Source organism: Mastacembelus armatus, chromosome 8 (assembly GCF_900324485.2).
Source record: "Mastacembelus armatus chromosome 8, fMasArm1.2, whole genome shotgun sequence".
In the NCBI taxonomy this organism is placed as follows: domain Eukaryota; kingdom Metazoa; phylum Chordata; class Actinopteri; order Synbranchiformes; family Mastacembelidae; genus Mastacembelus; species Mastacembelus armatus.
In genome coordinates, this window is record NC_046640.1 from 9,164,006 (window position 1) to 9,182,064 (window position 18,059).

The 18,059-nt window shown below is 41.5% G+C and overlaps 2 protein-coding genes across 4 annotated transcripts; one reads left to right on the top strand and one right to left on the bottom strand.

The window, feature by feature from the left end:
• Positions 1 to 160: 160 nt before the first annotated feature.
• On the bottom strand, positions 161 to 8,311 carry paqr4a (progestin and adipoQ receptor family member IVa). Its single transcript, XM_026324044.1, has 3 exons — positions 7,576 to 8,311; positions 5,347 to 5,565; positions 161 to 4,802 (listed from the first exon to the last, which is right to left on the bottom strand). The coding sequence occupies exons 1-3, from the start codon at positions 7,847 to 7,849 to the stop codon at positions 4,369 to 4,371; spliced, it is 927 nt and encodes a 308-aa protein (XP_026179829.1). The 5' UTR covers positions 7,850 to 8,311; the 3' UTR covers positions 161 to 4,368.
• A 1,979-nt stretch (positions 8,312 to 10,290) lies between these two features.
• LOC113140700 (perforin-1-like) lies at positions 10,291 to 18,018 on the top strand. 3 transcript variants are annotated; one of them, XM_026324644.1, is made up of 5 exons: positions 10,291 to 10,334; positions 11,138 to 11,700; positions 11,839 to 11,977; positions 12,073 to 12,284; positions 12,372 to 13,601. In XM_026324644.1, the coding sequence occupies exons 2-5, from the start codon at positions 11,168 to 11,170 to the stop codon at positions 13,249 to 13,251; spliced, it is 1,764 nt and encodes a 587-aa protein (XP_026180429.1). In that variant the 5' UTR covers positions 10,291 to 10,334; positions 11,138 to 11,167; the 3' UTR covers positions 13,252 to 13,601. The 3 variants fall into 3 exon arrangements, with proteins under 3 accessions (XP_026180429.1, XP_026180428.1, XP_026180427.1); XM_026324643.1 differs by lacking the exons at positions 10,291 to 10,334; positions 11,839 to 11,977; positions 12,073 to 12,284; positions 12,372 to 13,601 and adding exons at positions 15,850 to 16,351; positions 16,477 to 16,615; positions 16,706 to 16,917; positions 17,005 to 18,018 and having other exon boundaries at positions 11,142 to 11,198; XM_026324642.1 differs by lacking the exons at positions 10,291 to 10,334; positions 11,138 to 11,700; positions 11,839 to 11,977; positions 12,073 to 12,284; positions 12,372 to 13,601 and adding exons at positions 14,079 to 14,155; positions 15,777 to 16,351; positions 16,477 to 16,615; positions 16,706 to 16,917; positions 17,005 to 18,018.
• The last annotated feature ends 41 nt before the right edge of the window (positions 18,019 to 18,059 follow it).

Below are 18,059 nucleotides of genomic sequence, written 5' to 3' on the forward strand. Positions count from 1 at the left end.
CTGAAAATAAAGAGGAGTCCACACACACACACACACACACACACACACACACACACACACACACCTCAATAAAAGAAACATGCATGAAAAAGATGCCCTGTGGGCAGTGTTAAAAATATAGACTTCCGTTTATTGCACAATCTTTGCTGGAGACTGAAGAGTGTGTGAGCCTGTCTGTTACAGAGGACACTAATGTAATAACAGATGTGTGAAGTACAGCACAGGAACAAACTGTCCGCCTGTGTTTGTGCATGTTAATTCGAGAGCACACAGACTGGATAATGAGACACTCTGGGGATGCAATCAGCACCCCGTCAGTGCAATGGGAGAAAGGAAACCGGACAACATACAGATTTCATGCTTGTATGGGTTCTGCGGGAGAGCTCATACACACATGTGTACATACATGGAGATAGAAATGAAGTACCCTGGAGGATAACTGCAGACCAGCACCGACAGCATTTCAGACTGTCACTTGGGTTCTTTTGGCTGCAGTATGGCTACAGTACTGCCTGCATCAGTGCACATGGACTTCCACTAGATGGAGCCACACTCACTTCTTTGTTATGTTAAAAATGCCATGGCATTGCGGATATGATGAAAGAATAACAGACAGACCCTCCAGAAAGGTCCCTTCATCCAAAAGGTTAGGGCTTGTCTCATTGTCTGTACACACAGAGCAGTGATCAGTGTTTTAGGATCCACAGAATAACAGTAATAATAATAATCAGTATATAACAATACAGGTAGTCCATTATAAACAGGTCATTTACAGGCTATCCGGCACCTGTGTTATATTTAAAAAAAAAAGAAAAAAAAAAAGCTGATTCTTGTTATGTTAGTGAGGTTTTCATATACATCATGTCTTTTTTCCATTTTACATACAGACAAAAGAATTAACTTTTCTTGCCAGGTTCCACTGCTGTAACATGGTTTTTCAGAGCAATACTCCCTCTCTGCCTTTTCCTTGCCTTCTGTACAATCTGTTACTGGGTTCATAATGTAAACAGACTGGAGAAAAAGAGCAGGTGGAGACAGACTGGAGTCTCACAGTCATGTTTCAGACAGCAGAAATCAGGCCTCGGTGTTACAGCTACTGTTATGGCACCCTGAGAAGTGGGAGGCCCAGGATGTTGAAAGTGAAGCCCTCCGTTACAGCGGATCAGAGAGCTGTTTTGACAGACACAGATCGACTTCACCGTTACGTGTCCTTCGGCTGATAATGCATAGATAGACCAGTGGTAGTCAGGAGGTATTAACATGCCCGCCAATGTTCCCCATGATGGTCATACATGTCTAAAAAAGTGGTAACATTTAAATGATCAAAAGCATTTTTAGTTAGGGTCACAAAAAGTCAATCAACTGTACATTAGCACTGAAACCAATTTCAGTATTCTTTTCTGTGTTGTTGACATACATATGGACATATCTAAGGAAAACACATCTTTGATATTAATCTAAAGCCCCGCACAGAGCTGTGTCTGCTTCCCTCCTTCGTGTCTCCCTTTGGCTGTGAAAGAGAGCAGCAGCTTATATATGGCAAACCAATAATGTCACCAAAAAAGACCCAGGGTATATCGTCTGCACTGTATCTCTATATACTCTACATATATTTATTTACATTATTTATATGGACTTTATATAGGTTTCTGAAATTTCATTTAGTTTGATACAAAGCCCTTTTTAAGAACGATGTACAGTGCAGTATGTGTGATAGCGATGCATCGCCTCTGATCAGGGGTGACCCCATCCCTCCACCCCCCACCCCCACTGCCTACAAAGGAGTACATGAATGGTCTGTGGATGGCTACAGTCAACAAATGACTATCTAGCACTAAGACATCAGCTTCTGTTTCATGCATTTTTTTTTTCTTCAGTTTCATTCAACAGCCAAAAATACATTAGTACATTTGTACCACAGTCATAGCAGATAATAATCACTGGGTGACAGTGAGAGATGTATAGTATCTGACTCTACACAGAGGAAAAGGGTGGGATGGAGGCCAGTGTATGTGATGAAGACAGTGGGAAATCCCTCCTCACCACTGAGTCAGTGTTAGTGTGAAGCAGAGAATGTGCTACACCTCAGATGCTGCGAATTTGGCATGATGAAGTGTGGGATTGGCAACTAGTCAGTGGGCGGCTGTGACTGTTGGACCACAAGCTCAATGCAAATGTCTGCCTCTAGAAAATAAGTCAGCCTTCAGTCACAAGTCTTGAGCATGTCTCGAAGAAAGAGAGCAGCACCTGGCCTTGCTCAAGAGCAGTCACTGAAAGACCACGGGCAGAATATGGAGCCAAAACAATTATGAACATTCACACAAACGCCATGTTAACTTATACATGACAGGAGGGTGTAGGGGTTCATTCCTGCTTAGTTAGGCCAACTTAATAAAATACTCCACAGGCTAACTTGTTTAGGTTTAAAAAGTCACAGAGCACAAAAATAGTTGGAGAGTAAAAGCTGTGCATTCAAACAAGAAATTATAAAGTGGACTGTTTCTGTGGCATTAACCATCAAATGATCCCTATAAAAGATCAACATCAATGGTCACTGTACATACATATATAAATAAATATCCAAATACAGCAGTGTACTGTTCAGTAAAATGAACAAAAATGAGGTCTTCAGAATATGGCGGCACAGGTTTTACCAGTCACATTGTTATTTTCTGCTGATTACTGTGACTCTCCTATGAGTGGAGACAGGTCTTTCTCTACACCATTACTGTGTGACTGAGGACGATGCTGAGAGAAAAAAAAAAAAAAAAAAAAAGCCTGTGAGGAGGAAATGAGAAGCTAATCCTCAGGATTTGCATGGTTTGAATACAAGAAAAGATTTTCTTTGACCTCTGACTTGATCTGTCTGCAGGTGATCCTGCACAGCAACAACAACGTAAACTGCTTAAACAGCTGACAGTCACAATTTTACCTGTATCAGCAAATAAATATGAATCAATCAATAAATAATATATATATATATATATATCATTACTGTTTTGTGCATATTGTGCAACTAGGCCGATTGGAGTTTGTTTGAATAGTTACAGTGTAAAAACACTTGAAATGTATAAAGAACCTACATTTAAGTTACTGTAAAGGTCCGACAATGTTAAGTGGTATCCCCTTAACTTTCAGTCCATGCTGCTGCCAACATGTACATCAAGACTGAATGTACATATGGCAGGAGTTAAACATTAAAAAGTCATACTTTCTTTTGTACATTATGTACAAAACAAATGTGCAGAAAAAAAAATAAATTAAACTACATTTATAAAACTTGTTCCATTTAAGGACATATCACTGACAATCTCCCTGACAGCGGGAAGCTACCAACAAATGTACAGGAATAAATAAACTGGTCATGAAGTCCGATAACAAAACTATAACAAACTATAATGCCACTGAACAACATAGTCTGTAAACGTGTGCACTTTCTCTTTTGAATAAAAATGCCTGAATTTAATTGGCACTGAGTTCAGGTGCAAACAAAGTTGATAACACTGCTCGACTGATCCTAAATTGTGGTCCAGACCACCTCAAGCGTGTAAACTCATTGCAAACATGCTCGCACACTCAGGAATGAACCCATCTTCATCTCCTTGTTATCATGCGACAGTAAGGACAAATCCGACTGGCACACTCACATAAAGAGGCAGTGGCAGAAAAGGAGGAGACAAACAAAACAGCCAGTCAGGTTAAACTCAGTCAGTCGTGCAAACTGAAAATCCAGGAGTGCTTTGCGTAGCACTTACAGTGTGTACATGTAGTATAAAAATATAGGCATAGTGTTGTGTATGTGATGTGCATGGGTTGATGGATGTGCTGCATAGGTAGCATCAGTGACATCTGAGAGGACTTGAGCATGTTAAAACTATTTAGCCAGACACTGTTTAAACTAACCATCAACTAATGCTCAAGTAAAACTTCTATTATTAGGTAAAAGCTTAAAACTCTGCAGTAACATTTTACTTGTTCAATATTCAGTCAATATATCTTCTGCTTAAAATATTTCCATTTTACTGTGTATCTGTGTTTGTGTAGGTGTGTGTGTGTATGTGTGTGTCCATATACACCAGTGTGTCCATGTTTGCGGTAAGAGTCAAATGGTTGTGCGTGTTGCTTGACATACTTTTGCCTGCATTCACAAAGAGTACGGAGATGACCGAAGATATGGACATTCTGAGTTTGAGCGCAGGAGGCGAACTCATGCACGGGTGACAAAGCGTCAGACTTCACAGCGTCAGCGCCACCTGATTCCCCCTCGTTCCCCTTCCCTCTCCAGACAACCCCCCTCCCCTCAAGAGGTCTTTCTGATGTCCCAGGTCTCCTTGTGAGAGGGGTGAGGGCTGCTGGGAGGGAGGGGGGTCAGTCTGAGGGACAATTGTAGCTGTTGATCCACAGCAAGTCGTCCAGCACGCCCCAGTGCAGGTACAGGATGGAGCCCACCACCAGTACGTGCATGATCTGGTGGCTGTTGCACCAGTAGTCAAAGAGGCCCGGGCGGAAACGTTCAGGGATGCGTGTGATGTTGATGACCCCGCCCAGTACGGCCAGCGCATCCATCATGAGGAAGTGGCGGAGCGAGGTGGGGCTGCCACCACCCACACCCACCCAGCGGAGCAGGAAGAAGGAGAAGCGGAACAGAGCCTGCCAGGCGAAGGAGCGCAGCCGGCGGACGCTGCTCCGGGCCGTCACAGCGCAGTAGATGGCGTGGCTGGACAGCAGGATGTAGACTAACAGGGCCACAGTGCGGATGAATGGGTAGCACAGCAGCGTGGTGTAGACAATGGGCAGTGCCCCTGAGACAAGAAAACATACATTGAAATCAGCACAAAGACGTTTGGGGTTGTTAATACGGAATTTTAGGATAAAAAATTAATGTGGATAAACACGTATAAGAAGGTAGAGACATTCATTTGTCATAGCAGGAACAGCTCATTTATATTTAATGCCTATCTTTCTCATGTCATAATATGAAGTATTTTTGTGCTGTCATCAGTACAAAATGTATAGAAAGCAAATATTTAAGAGTATGCAAGTACATAAATAAATGCAACAATAATGCACTTGTCTTTTTTCTTATAACAGGGTAATGCGGGCACCATGGACAGATCAATAATCATCTCAGAACTTGGATCATTGCTTGCACTGGCCAAGTACTCAGTAGTCAAATTTGTTCTGACAGATCAATACTGGTAGCCCTCCAAGAAAAACACTTGCTGGTAAATCATTGACAATCCATAAAGAAAAATTCCACCCACAAAGCAAACAAAGACAGCTGACGAGGAATCCAAAATGACAAAGAGTGAAGAAATCCACCGAGCTTCCAAGAAGAGCACTTACCCAGCGTGTTGATCATGCAGATTCCACACACGTCGAGTTTGAGGAGGGTGTGGTAGACGGGCTCCCCTCCCTCGTGGTTCATGAAGAGGTGGTACAGCACAGAGCCCAGCTGAGGCGACAGGCAAGCCAGAAAGTGCACCACGCCCAGCCACGTGACGCTGATCTGAGACCAGGGGATGTTGAGAGGCAGCAGCACCAGGAAGCAAACCAAAGGGATGCCTGAAGAGAGGAGGCCCACATTTAAATCTAGTTTACTTTGTTACATTTTTGATAACATTTGTAAAGCAACACTTTTTGAAGGATAGCTTTTTATCTTGTATGTGCCTACTGAGAGAAACAAAAGCCTGCAGAAACATAAATGCAGGTGTTAAAACTATCTGCACACATGTGACAAATCAACACAGGAACTTTGACAAAATCAAATTAAGGTGTTGTGTTTCCTGTGATGAAGTTTCTAGCTCAGGACTTTCCGAGCCTGCAGATGTTGTTTTTCAATCTGTACATGAAGCTGTAAAGGGCTTCCACCTCCGACTCATGTGCAGACACAAGCAAGAAGAATGTGGAACAGAGCAGAAAGCTGCATAATTGGCAGAGACTTATCAGTGTGACCCTCTGATTGAAAGACAAAGCTCTCACTAAGCTCTTCCTGTGATGCAGCAAGGGCCCATTGCTGCTAATTTCCACATAGCTCCAATTTAGATTTCTTTATTTGGCAAAAGGACAGCTCTAACTGCTACACGAGCAATTTCAGACTTTGAAATTTGACCCACATACAGTTGTTACGAACATTTTTCACTCCTTGGCACATATCATGCTGCCATCCCCTTATTTACGCTCACCCCACCATTCCCACAGACCGTGCATTTGTTCAGCCAGGTGGTACAGGCAACGCCATCTACTGTAATATATCTATTTTAAGCATGTTATCTGTCCTTGTCCTCGGGCCGACCATCCGCGCACAGCCCCCACTCGGGGTTGGACACTGGAGAGGATCTTCTCAGAAGGCCTGTGGCACGGACAGTGGTGAGAGCTGAGCCGCGGGCAGGATGCTTTGGTTTTATATGCAAAACAAAGCAGCTGATGGAACTTGGGTGACATTTTGATGATGAGCTTAAGGCTGAGGAAGTTTCTCAGGTTCTCAAACTTCAGTGAAAACAAAGATTAGGAGTGCAAAAGAAATAAGTCATGCTACTGTATGCCATGTTATTGCAAGGCTAATCATATCAGTCTGAAAACAGAACCACACCACGATGATTGCTAACAAGCCGATTACAAGTAATCTCGTCTTGCACCAGCCTATTAAAATTATACCAAATTGCGTAACCCCGTCACTTTAACCCTGATTAAAAAGCCACTCCTGGCAAAAGTCTATTACGTGCAGTGCAGTTGCACAAACGCTAATGTCAGACTGAGAAAAAAAAAACACCAGTCGACGTGAAATTTACTTTTCATTTTAAATTGCATGATCAGAAATCAATCTTTGCCAATTTAGCACACAGACAACATAAAATGGGTATATTAGGAAAGTTTAAAAGAAAAAGTCGACTTTAAAGTTCTCTCTATCACCACAGTGGCTCTGGTATGAAGATGTGTTAACTTTTACGGAGGAAAGAGTATCAATACGTGTAAAAACACAAAACATGACTTAAATATCTAAGCATTAAATACCGATTATTGCGCAACTAGTACATTAACTCTGAACTTATCAGTCAAACTGGGCAAAAACAAAACCATATGTCAGAGCTGAAATGATTATATGATGATTAAACTGTAATAACATAGCAATGAATGAATGTCACCTCCTCACACAGGATCACTTGCTGATTACTGATTTATTGTTGATGTACCATGGCACCAAAATTCAAAGCACACAATCAAGACTTTGCTGTCACTCTCAAATTATTTACAAGTATTTCAATACAGAGAAGTATCTACTGTGATTATTACTTTTCCCAGGGTCTAATTATTCTATCAATTATTCTCAACACACAAAATGAAATGTTTCAAATTCTTAAAAATGTAAGTATATATATATATATATATATATATATATATATATATATATATATATATAAACTTAGAAATGCTCGTGGGTTTCCCCTCAGGGATTAACAGAGTGTATCTTATCTTACCCTGAGGTGCAGTATACTGTGTGCTGGTGTGTGTTCACAGTCAAAGTCACACAGGTTACTGCTGACTAAGCAGCTCAGGCTGATGCTTTGCACTCACCGTGAGTGTATATGTTCCCGAGTTCATTGTGCAGGTAAAACAGGCTCCTGATGCAGTCCTGCACAGAGGAGATGGGCCGGTATCCGGTTAAAACGTATTTGTTGAACTGAAGATGTGGGGGGGAGCTCGCCCAGTCCAGCAGCCTGGGTCCATTTAAAAATGCCATAGCAAATAAGAGCGTTAAAAGGACGCCGCCGAATAAGTAAAAACCGGACTGTACACCTATGTACACATTTATTAGGATTATTGCGACTAAAATCTTATGGGAGACCATTGGTGCCGGTCTTGGATTGGGGTCTATGTTGTGCTGTTAGCCGCCTAGCTTGGCGCTAGCAAGCCCACGTCAGGTCTCTCAGCGCTACCCGGCGACGGTGTGTCCGCGCCGCCGCTGTTTGCTCAGAGCCGCCGGTGCCTGTGTGAGTGTCACCCGCAGGGCTGGAGACGGGCACGGCCAGCCACGTACACGGTGCAGGCTCCGGGCGCTCATTACATCAGGCATCTAAAAGAAAAAAAAAAAGGTCCGAGTGGCACCTGAAAGCCTGGAGCTGCTGAGAGACCAGATGCTCCTCGTCATGCTAAGCTGGGGTTTGAGCTGGATGGGTCCAGACACGGGCAGTCCGGTCCAGATCTAGTTCCTTTATCATTTGTTTGATCAAATAGTTTTCCACCATTGTTTTTGGTTGGCTGTAGTCCCTGAAATGCGGTCTTCCCGGGCGGCCTTAAGCTCCCTGCATCGTCCACTTAGATACCATAAAGACCATGGCACTTCCGGTCCGTCCTTTCAAAGTAAAACGCGCATCGTACATGTTTTTGATTTATGAACACACAGACCTTTCAAACCTGGACTAGGAAAAATGTAAAATCTCCACACACATCAAATCCACTATACCTAGATCCCAGCTCTCTTTGGGTGAAAGGCAGGGGTCCACCCTGGACAGGTCACCAGTCCATCACAGGGCCACATAGAGACAAACAACCTCACACACTCACACTCACTCCTATGGGCAATTTAGAGTCACCAATCAACCTGACATACATGTTTTTGGACTGTGGGAGGAAACCAGAGTACCTGGAGAAAACCCACACAAGCACAGGGAGAACATGCAAACTCCACACAGAAAGGCCCCTGATGGGTTTCTAACCAGGAACCTTCTTGCTGTGAGGCAACAGTGCTAACCACTAAACCATCATGCTGCCCCTTCTACGTCTTTAGTAAAGTTTAATTAGAATGGTTATTAACATGTTCTCTCCTGCTGTGTAGCCTACATTGGGTACGCTATGTACCTATAATTATATTATAAAAGTATAAAAGTAATTATATTTTGAAGGCAAACTCGTTCGACTTCCGGCCTCATTCTGCTTGACTGAGTGTGGTTTGATTCTGCTTGGCCGCACTTTGCAGTGTAAAGGATGGACCTGAATAAGCTACAGCTGCTTTCATTACAGACGGGAAATATTATAATTATCACCTGAGCGCACAGAAGAAAATATAATTATAGTTTGTGAGTGTCTACAAATTCACAAATTTATGTTTTAACCACTATATTCATTTATTAATATTGTATTCACAGACTTTAAAAAAATCAGTACAGCCCTACAAAACTGTTTTCGTAGACTTAGATGTTTTTTTTGTTTGTTTTTTTTTTTTTAAAAGAAAGTACTACTAATAATTGTGGAATATGCCCAGAAATTCTAGGAGTCTCGGTAATTTCAAGTGAAATGTTATGTGTAGAGGTATTTTCCAAACAAAAAAAGAATGTGTTTATCAATAAGGTTATTACATTTATGTGCATCTCAGCTGGACATTTATTAGGATTCTTATAATAACACAGGGCCAAAAGATATCCCATGCAGACTTTCCAGTTACTCTTAGTTATTTTTGGATTAAATCTAGTCTGCACACTTAAAGTAGCTGGTCTATACATGAAGCACTTTGAATGCCCATGACAAGTTCAGTGCAGTGCTCAAGTCTTATATAGGCTAAGTGGCCTCTAATTTCAAACAGAGTAATACTCTAATTACAAGATCAAGTTTGCTGTAATTATTCTAAAAAAAATAACAGATGCACTTGGTGATGTGAGAGTAACACCACAGAAAGTTCACACCTCTGTTGCTCAGAACCTGTGACATGTAACCACCAACCAACCACACTTATGGGGGCCTTTGACAAACAAGAGACCCTTTGCTCTGGACGAGTCACATGTGTTAGATGTGCTTGAGATTTCAGAATGACTCAGAATTTTACAGAATGAGGAGGAGGGAGGTGAAGAAAACCTCTATATTATTTAGTACATTATTTCCCTTTGTACAGGTTTTAAAATCTGTTTTATCATTGTTTTACTGTTACTTTATAGTATCTGTAATTTTCTATCAATTGCTTTAAAGGCAAATTGAAAAATCAGCAAAAAGCTACTCAACTCTGCAGTCAATGGAGATTAATTACCACACATCAGTGGGTCAGATGTAAATATTTATGATTAATATCATACAAGATCCCCAGCACATTTGGAAAAAATATCTCAGTATACAAAGCTTGATTTGTATTTCTCAAAGCAAATCATTGTCACCTCTTCTCAGCTGTGACCACAACTCATCACTGTCGGAAAAGAAAGAATAACAGTTTTTTTTATATATATATAAAACTGTCAAACCACTGATGCTCTCAACAGGTCCAGCCCAACTTTGTTCTCCTCATAAGCACATAATACTGATCACTGGTCACAATAAGATTCATGTATGCAGTGTGAACACGTCCAAAGGTGAGTCTAGCAGATTTGCTCATTTTGAAATATTCATCAACTTCATTTGAAAATGCATGGCCTTCTGTGCAATAGTGAATGGCAACACTACTACTACTAATAATAATAAAAATTCAAAAATGTGAAATTTTAAATTAAAAGTAATAAAGCCATAAAATAAAAATAAGTTTTATGGAGAGATTTACAAGAACATTTTCACAGGTTACCAGTGACATGCAGGAATTGGTGTAATGTGCTTGCTTCACATAGTGTCTGCAACAATTATGAGTTTCTTTTAAAACATTATTAGATAAGGCACCAAGTCTAGAAGAGAGAACATTGATAATACTACTGCTGCATCTAGAAAGGCGTAGTAAACATGATATTTGGAGATATTTAGTACCAGGAAAATTTTGTAAATTCGCGAAGGCAAGACATAATACAGAGCACACTGGTGGGATTAGAATTGATCAAGATGTAAAGTTCATCAGCACTAAAATGCTTTTGGTTTGTGTCAGGAATAGCATGTAGATAGCAAAGAAATGGAGAACCAGCATAGAGCCCTGGGAGATCCCACAAAAAAAGTGAGAAAAGAGAAATCAAACACCATGTGGATGATTTAAAATTGTGCCAGTGAAATTACATTGAAGTAACAGAATGTGATGTTAACCTTACATTATTTGGCATGTAGTAATATAATGTTCAATGTTCCTTCTATGTGAAATTCCATAGTAGTGTTCTAGTCCTCTCCAAAGACCATCCTGTGGTACAGTAATGAACAGCCTCAAATCCATGTTTGTTCAACCAAAATGTTTCTTTTGCAGAATAAATCCACCACTGAACTGAACAGCATCATGTTTCTGTTGAATATTTGCATATGTGCTGGTCTCATGCTGTCCTTTCCTGAGTGCACACATCAGTCATGCACAGAAGGGACACCCAAACAGTGCCTGGAGGCAGAGTTTGCTCCAGGTAGCAATTTGGCCGGGGAAGGCTTCGATATCACCAGAATGGAACGTAAAGGAGCCTTCGTGCTCAACATGGATCAATGGAAACGTAAGGACAAAACATGTACCCTGTGTAACAACCCTTATCTGGAGAACAAGAAGCAAAAGCTTCCCCTGTCAGTTGTGGACTGGAGATCAAAGCAGTCTTGCAGCACAAGCGTGGCCAGTAAACTCCACAAATCCAGTGAGTCTCTAGTCACTTCCAGCAGTTCTTCAGTTGAAAACAACTGGCAGATTAATCTAGATCTTCAAGTAGGAAAAAAAGGTGCTTCTATGATGCTGGCTGGTACCAATTCTAAACTTGCTGATTATTCCATGGGAAAAACAAAGAATGACAAGTTCAGCTTTGCAAGTCAAAGCATGTTCTGTGAGTATTACAGGTAAGACCAAATTTTTCTCTACACATTTCCACAATTGTAATGATAAATGCAAAATCTGTACTGTAATGCTCAGTGCAATACTCCTGTATGCATTTACACTGGCCTGTCTTTTTTCGCATGGTGTCTCACTATAAACAGTTATGGAGTGTCCGGCAAGCCAAAGTTGCACAGAGAATTTTATCAAACAGTGAAACAGCTCCCCAAAATCTACAGCCCTGAATACAAGCAACAGTTCTACAAACTGATCGACAACTTTGGCACGCATTACATTACCAAGGTGAGCCATAACAATGTTATTGTTGCAACATGACAAAATGCAGTCTACCAAATATACAAGCCTTATGCAGATAGTGCATAAATTTATAATTCCAGGTGAAACTAGGAGGAAGTGTTCAATCAGTGACCAGCATCAGACAGTGCCAGGCCAGTCTGCAGGGCCTCAGTGTGGAGGAGGTGCAGATGTGCCTGAAAGCTGAGGCATCTGCCACAGTCAAAGTCACAGTAAAAACTCAAACAGAACACTGCAATAAGGACATTGAGAAGACAGAGAGCAAGTCAGCCTTCTCCAGCCTCTTTAACGACAGGTGAATATTTCACATTCACTTATCACAGTTGTTATTAATTGCGCTTCCAAATTGGCCCACTGGTTGAAACACCTTTTTCTTCTATAGGTTCACAGAAATAAAGGGAGGGCATACCACAGAGCCAGATCTTCTTTTCTCTGCTGACAAAAATCCATCAGCCTACAAAGAATGGTTAAACACAGTCCCACAGAATCCAGACATAGTCTCATATTCCCTGGAATCACTTCATGAGCTACTGCCTGTGAACTCCCCTGTCCGTAAGAACATGCGCTCAGCCATTAGCCATTACATCCTGGAAAAAGGTCTGTGGAGGAACTGCAGTGAGCGCTGTCAGGCTGGAATCAAGAGCGACTCAAGAGATCACTGTGTCTGCCAATGTCACAACGACCCAGCTGTAAACCAAGACTGCTGCCCAACCCGTAAAGGCATGGCACGGGTCATCATAACCGTACAACGGGCCTCTGCTCTGTGGGGAGACTACATCACAGCCACGGACGGCTACGTCAAGGTGTTTTATAACGGAGTGATGGCCCAGCGTTCTATCGTCATTCACAACAACAACAACCCACACTGGGCCATGGCCGTTGACCTGGGCTCTCAGGCTTTGTCCTCAGGACATAAAGTGAAATTTGAGGTGTGGGATCAGGACAACAACTGGGACGACGATCTGTTGGGACTGTGTGAGCCAGTTCTGTCTGCTGGAATCAAGGAGGATCTCTGTAACCTGAACCATGGCCGACTGTTCTACAAATTGGACGTGAAATGTGCTCCAAGTCTGAGCGGAAATACTTGCATGGACTATAAACCTTCACCTATGAGTCAAAATCTGAAGAGTCTGTATGTGTCCCGACATGCCCACCCTATCCCGAGGGCCATCCTGAAGGAGATGGGTGTGTTTGTGGATGAAGGGAGTTCACAAAGGAACCAGAGTCTGACTGGAGAAAGTCAGAAGTATGATGTAAAATAACAACCATGCTTAGCTGTACTGATGCTGATGTTCAAGCAAACAGTTTTTGCAAAAAGTTTGCAGCTCAATAACAGGAAAATATCGCTTATAGTGTATGCTCAGTTTTCTGAAGGAACAGTGGTTAGCACTGTTGCCCCAAGAAGGTTCTCGGTTCAAATCCCTTTCAACACTGGGGCCTTTCTGTGCGGAGTTTGCATGTTCTCCCTGTGCTTTCCTCTCACAGTGCAGGTTGGGCTTAGGCTAATATCTGCTTTGTGCTTATATACTATGAATCCATACATTTATTACTTTTCTTTTATTGTGCTCTAATTACTTTGTAATTTCAAGGCATTGTTCAATTTCTTCAATTGATACATTACATGTTAAAAAAATAAATTTTTTACATGGCACAATACTTACACATTAATTTTTCATTATTTCTTGGTGAGTCACCTTATACTTTTACTTCTCCCACAGGGCTCAGTCAATTTTTTATCAAAGTTTATCAGGTATTTTTCATACTCAGTTACTAAGGTACTTTGTGTTTGTGACATACTTGGGAAATTGATTGCTAGCATGTCACAGTCTCCTGTTCAGCCAGTATGGCCACAGCCCACCACCACTTCACAGAAATGATAGGTTTGTGGTCTCTGGTTCACTGCTAACTGGAAAGCCAGCTAAACTTTCATGTCGTCGCTATCTGTTTGAGTCTGTCTACAGACCACCAACTCCTCCTCCGTGGCTACTGGGTCTGCGCTCAACATCGATGCAACTGTCACACCACGTTTTTTCTTTTTTTTTTTTTTTTTCCATTGTCTCTTAAAGCCACTGTCATCTCATGCCTTGCTTTGTTGACATTTAAACACAAAGCTCTGATATTCATTGTTCCAGTTTCACACATGTAGCAGGAACAGGAGAGACAGAGGTGAGTCTACACTAATGATGTACTCAGAATAGACTTTCACTTTATTGAAATATATGTAACTGTCTGCAGGTGATTTAATATAATGCTAAATTATTAAGCATAAACTGTGAGGTATTTTATAGTGTCGTTTAGTCCAGTCACATTTGTGTAAGCAGTTGTTTAATCATTCAATGAGGTTTTATACTATAAGTCAAGTCCATTCATTTATAGAGTACATTTGAAAACAACAAATGTTGAGAAAAGAAGTTATGTAGTTGTGAAAATCGTGGTGATTCGAACACAGTTAAACAAAGCTTGGTGTTAAGACAGGATTTTAAAAAAGACAGTGAGTTGGATAGACCTGAGAGTAAGGGGTACTTGACAACGGTTGGTGATCTTTGGTTTACGATCGAGAAAGTAAAATGGAAAGTAATTGATTAGCAGATCTAAAGGGTCTTAAGGTGGAATAGGGAATGAAGAGCTCAGATATATAATACCAGTCAAGGGAGTGCTTAAAGCAAAAAATATCCTAAAATCTGTTTTATTTTTCATTACTGTACCTTCTTGCTACCAGTAAGTAAATTCTAGACAGACCAGAGGCAAGACAAGAATGACTTACTGAAACTCAAAAAGAAAGTTACAGCAGTCAAGATGTGGGGAGCTAAAAGTATTTATAACAATCCCCTGACCTCTAGAAGACAAGTAAGGTTTTATCTTTAAAATAAATCAAATGCAGAAAATGAAACTGTATGATTGTGAAATCACTGTGAAAATTCAAGGCAGATTCAAAAGTGACACATGGTCTGCTTAACCCACATAGATGAAACCCAAAGGGTTGAAAATGTGGAGCTCTGTCTTATTCGTGTTTATGTATAGAAAGTTTTTGGTCAGGATGGCATGCTTGAGCAGTGGTTAGCACTGTTGCCTCACATCTAGAAACTTCTGGATTCAATACCTGCTTAAATCTGGGCTGATATGTGTGAAGTTTGCATGGTCTCCCTCTGTGTCGGTTTTCTCCGTGTACTCCCTGCCAAAGACAGTTACCGGTAGGTTGATTGTAAATTGTAAATTTCCCACAGAAGAATGTGAGTGTGGAAGTTTTCTGTATTATAGATAATGGATCAATATTTTTGTTCATTCAATATTCAACTTTTATGGGAAAACTAGGATAAGATTTAAAGGTGCCCCGCCAAGTTTTCAAATTTTTTTTGCAAATGACCATGTTTTTTTTTTTTTTTTAGAAAAAGACCCACACCAAGCAAAATAAAATAGGTCCACAAACAGGGCCCTGAGGTAAACCACAAGAGATAAAACTATATAACTGAAACAACAACTGAATATGAACTACATAACAGTGACAGCCAAAGAAAACAGACTGGCAAAATGATCTAACAGAATTTAAATGACCAATTAACAACTGAGTCAATTAACAACTTTCACCAAGATGTTAGAAATTAAGAGATTGTCCAGGAGTATCTGCATCACTGAATGTATGAAGGACGATGAGATGTAACAACTGGCTAAAGAAGTGTTTATTATGCATTTAATTTCGGGCCACTTCTTTAAGAAGGCGTAACAGAATAACTTCACTTATGAACCACCTCACTTGCTTCTTCATTCAACTCGTCTTTTTCTTTTTCAGGTAAACCATCCTACATCGCATTGCATGCAACTTAACAGCATCATGTTTCTGTTGAATATTTGCATATGTGCTGGTCTCATGCTGTCCTTTCCTGAGTGCACACATCAGTCATGCACAGAAGGGACACCCAAACAGTGCCTGGAGGCAGAGTTTGCTCCAGGTAGCAATTTGGCCGGGGAAGGCTTCGATATCACCAGAATGGAACGTAAAGGAGCCTTCGTGCTCAACATGGATCAATGGAAACGTAAGGACAAAACATGTACCCTGTGTAACAACCCTTATCTGGAGAACAAGAAGCAAAAGCTTCCCCTGTCAGTTGTGGACTGGAGATCAAAGCAGTCTTGCAGCATGAGCGTGGCCAGTAAACTCCACCGATCCAGTGAGTCTCTAGTCACTTCCAGCAGTTCTTCAGTTGAAAACAACTGGCAGGCCAGTCTAGACATTAACATGAACGGAAAAGAAGGCTCAGCGATGCTGGCTGGTACCCATTCTAAACTTGCTGATTATTCCATGGAAAAAACAAAAAGTGACAAGTTCAGCTTTGCAAGTCAAAGCATGTTCTGTGAGTATTACAGGTAAGAAGATGAAAATTCAACTTTTCTCCACACATTTAACTAGTAGTTAAAATAAATGCATTAATGTTATGCACTTGTTTCCCTTGTCTATCTTTGCTTCTTGTTTGGTTTCTCATTGTAAACAGCTACAGAGTGTCCGGCACTCCCAAACTGCACAAAGAGTTTCGAAATGCGCTAAAACAGCTCCCTAAAATCTACAGCCCTCAATTCAAGCAACGATTTTACAAACTGATTGACAACTTTGGCACTCATTACATTACCAAGGTACATGACAACAAAACACCATCTTATTAAAAAATAAAATTACACAATGGCAAATTTATAAAAAGTAACACCTTTGGTATGTCATTCCAGGTGAAACTAGGAGGAAGTGTTCAATCAGTGACCAGCATCAGACAGTGCCAGGCCAGTCTGCAGGGCCTCAGTGTGGAGGAGGTGCAGATGTGCCTGAAAGCTGAGGCATCTGCCACAGTCAAAGTCACAGTAAAAACTCAAACAGAACACTGCAATAAGGACATTGAGAAGACAGAGAGCAAGTCAGCCTTCTCCAGCCTCTTTAACGACAGGTGAATATTTCACATTCACTTATCACAGTTGTTATTAATTGCGCTTCCAAATTGGCCCACTGGTTGAAACACCTTTTTCTTCTATAGGTTCACAGAAATAAAGGGAGGGCATACCACAGAGCCAGATCTTCTTTTCTCTGCTGACAAAAATCCATCAGCCTACAAAGAATGGTTAAACACAGTCCCACAGAATCCAGACATAGTCTCATATTCCCTGGAATCACTTCATGAGCTACTGCCTGTGAACTCCCCTGTCCGTAAGAACATGCGCTCAGCCATTAGCCATTACATCCTGGAAAAAGGTCTGTGGAAGAACTGCAGTGAGCGCTGTCAGGCTGGAATCAAGAGCGACTCAAGAGATCACTGTGTCTGCCAATGTCACAACGACCCAGCTGTAAACCAAGACTGCTGCCCAACCCGTAAAGGCATGGCACGGGTCATCATAACCGTACAACGGGCCTCTGCTCTGTGGGGAGACCACACCACAGAAACAGACGGCTACGTCAAGGTGTTTTATAACGGAGTGATGGCCCAGCGTTCTATCGTCATTCACAACAACAACTACCCACACTGGGCCATGGCCGTTGACCTGGGCTCTCAGGATTTGTCCTCAGGACATAAAGTGAGATTTGAGGTGTGGGATCAGGACAACAACTGGGACGACGACCTGTTGGGACTGTGTGAGCCAGTTCTGTCTGCTGGAGTCACAGAGGATCTCTGTAACCTGCAGCACGGCCAGCTGTTCTACAAATTGGACGTGAAATGTGCTCCAAGTCTGAGCGGAAATACTTGCATGGACTATAAACCTTCACCTATGAGTCAAAATCTGAAGAGTCTGTATGTGTCCCGACATGCCCACCCTGTCCCGAGGGCCATCCTGAAGGAGATGGGTGTGTTTGTGGATGAAGGGAGTTCACAAAGGAACCAGAGTCTGACTGGAGAAAGTCAGAAGTATGATGTAAAATAACAACCATGCTTAGCTGTACTGATGCTGATGTTCAAGGCATTAGCAAGTCTCTTACCATTTACATGAAGTTAATTCAAGGAAAAGATTACTCCTTTAAAAAGGGGGAATGGGTTTAATCCATAACTAATGAGAGACAAATACATTAGGAAAAATACTCTGAGCAGCTGCAACTCAC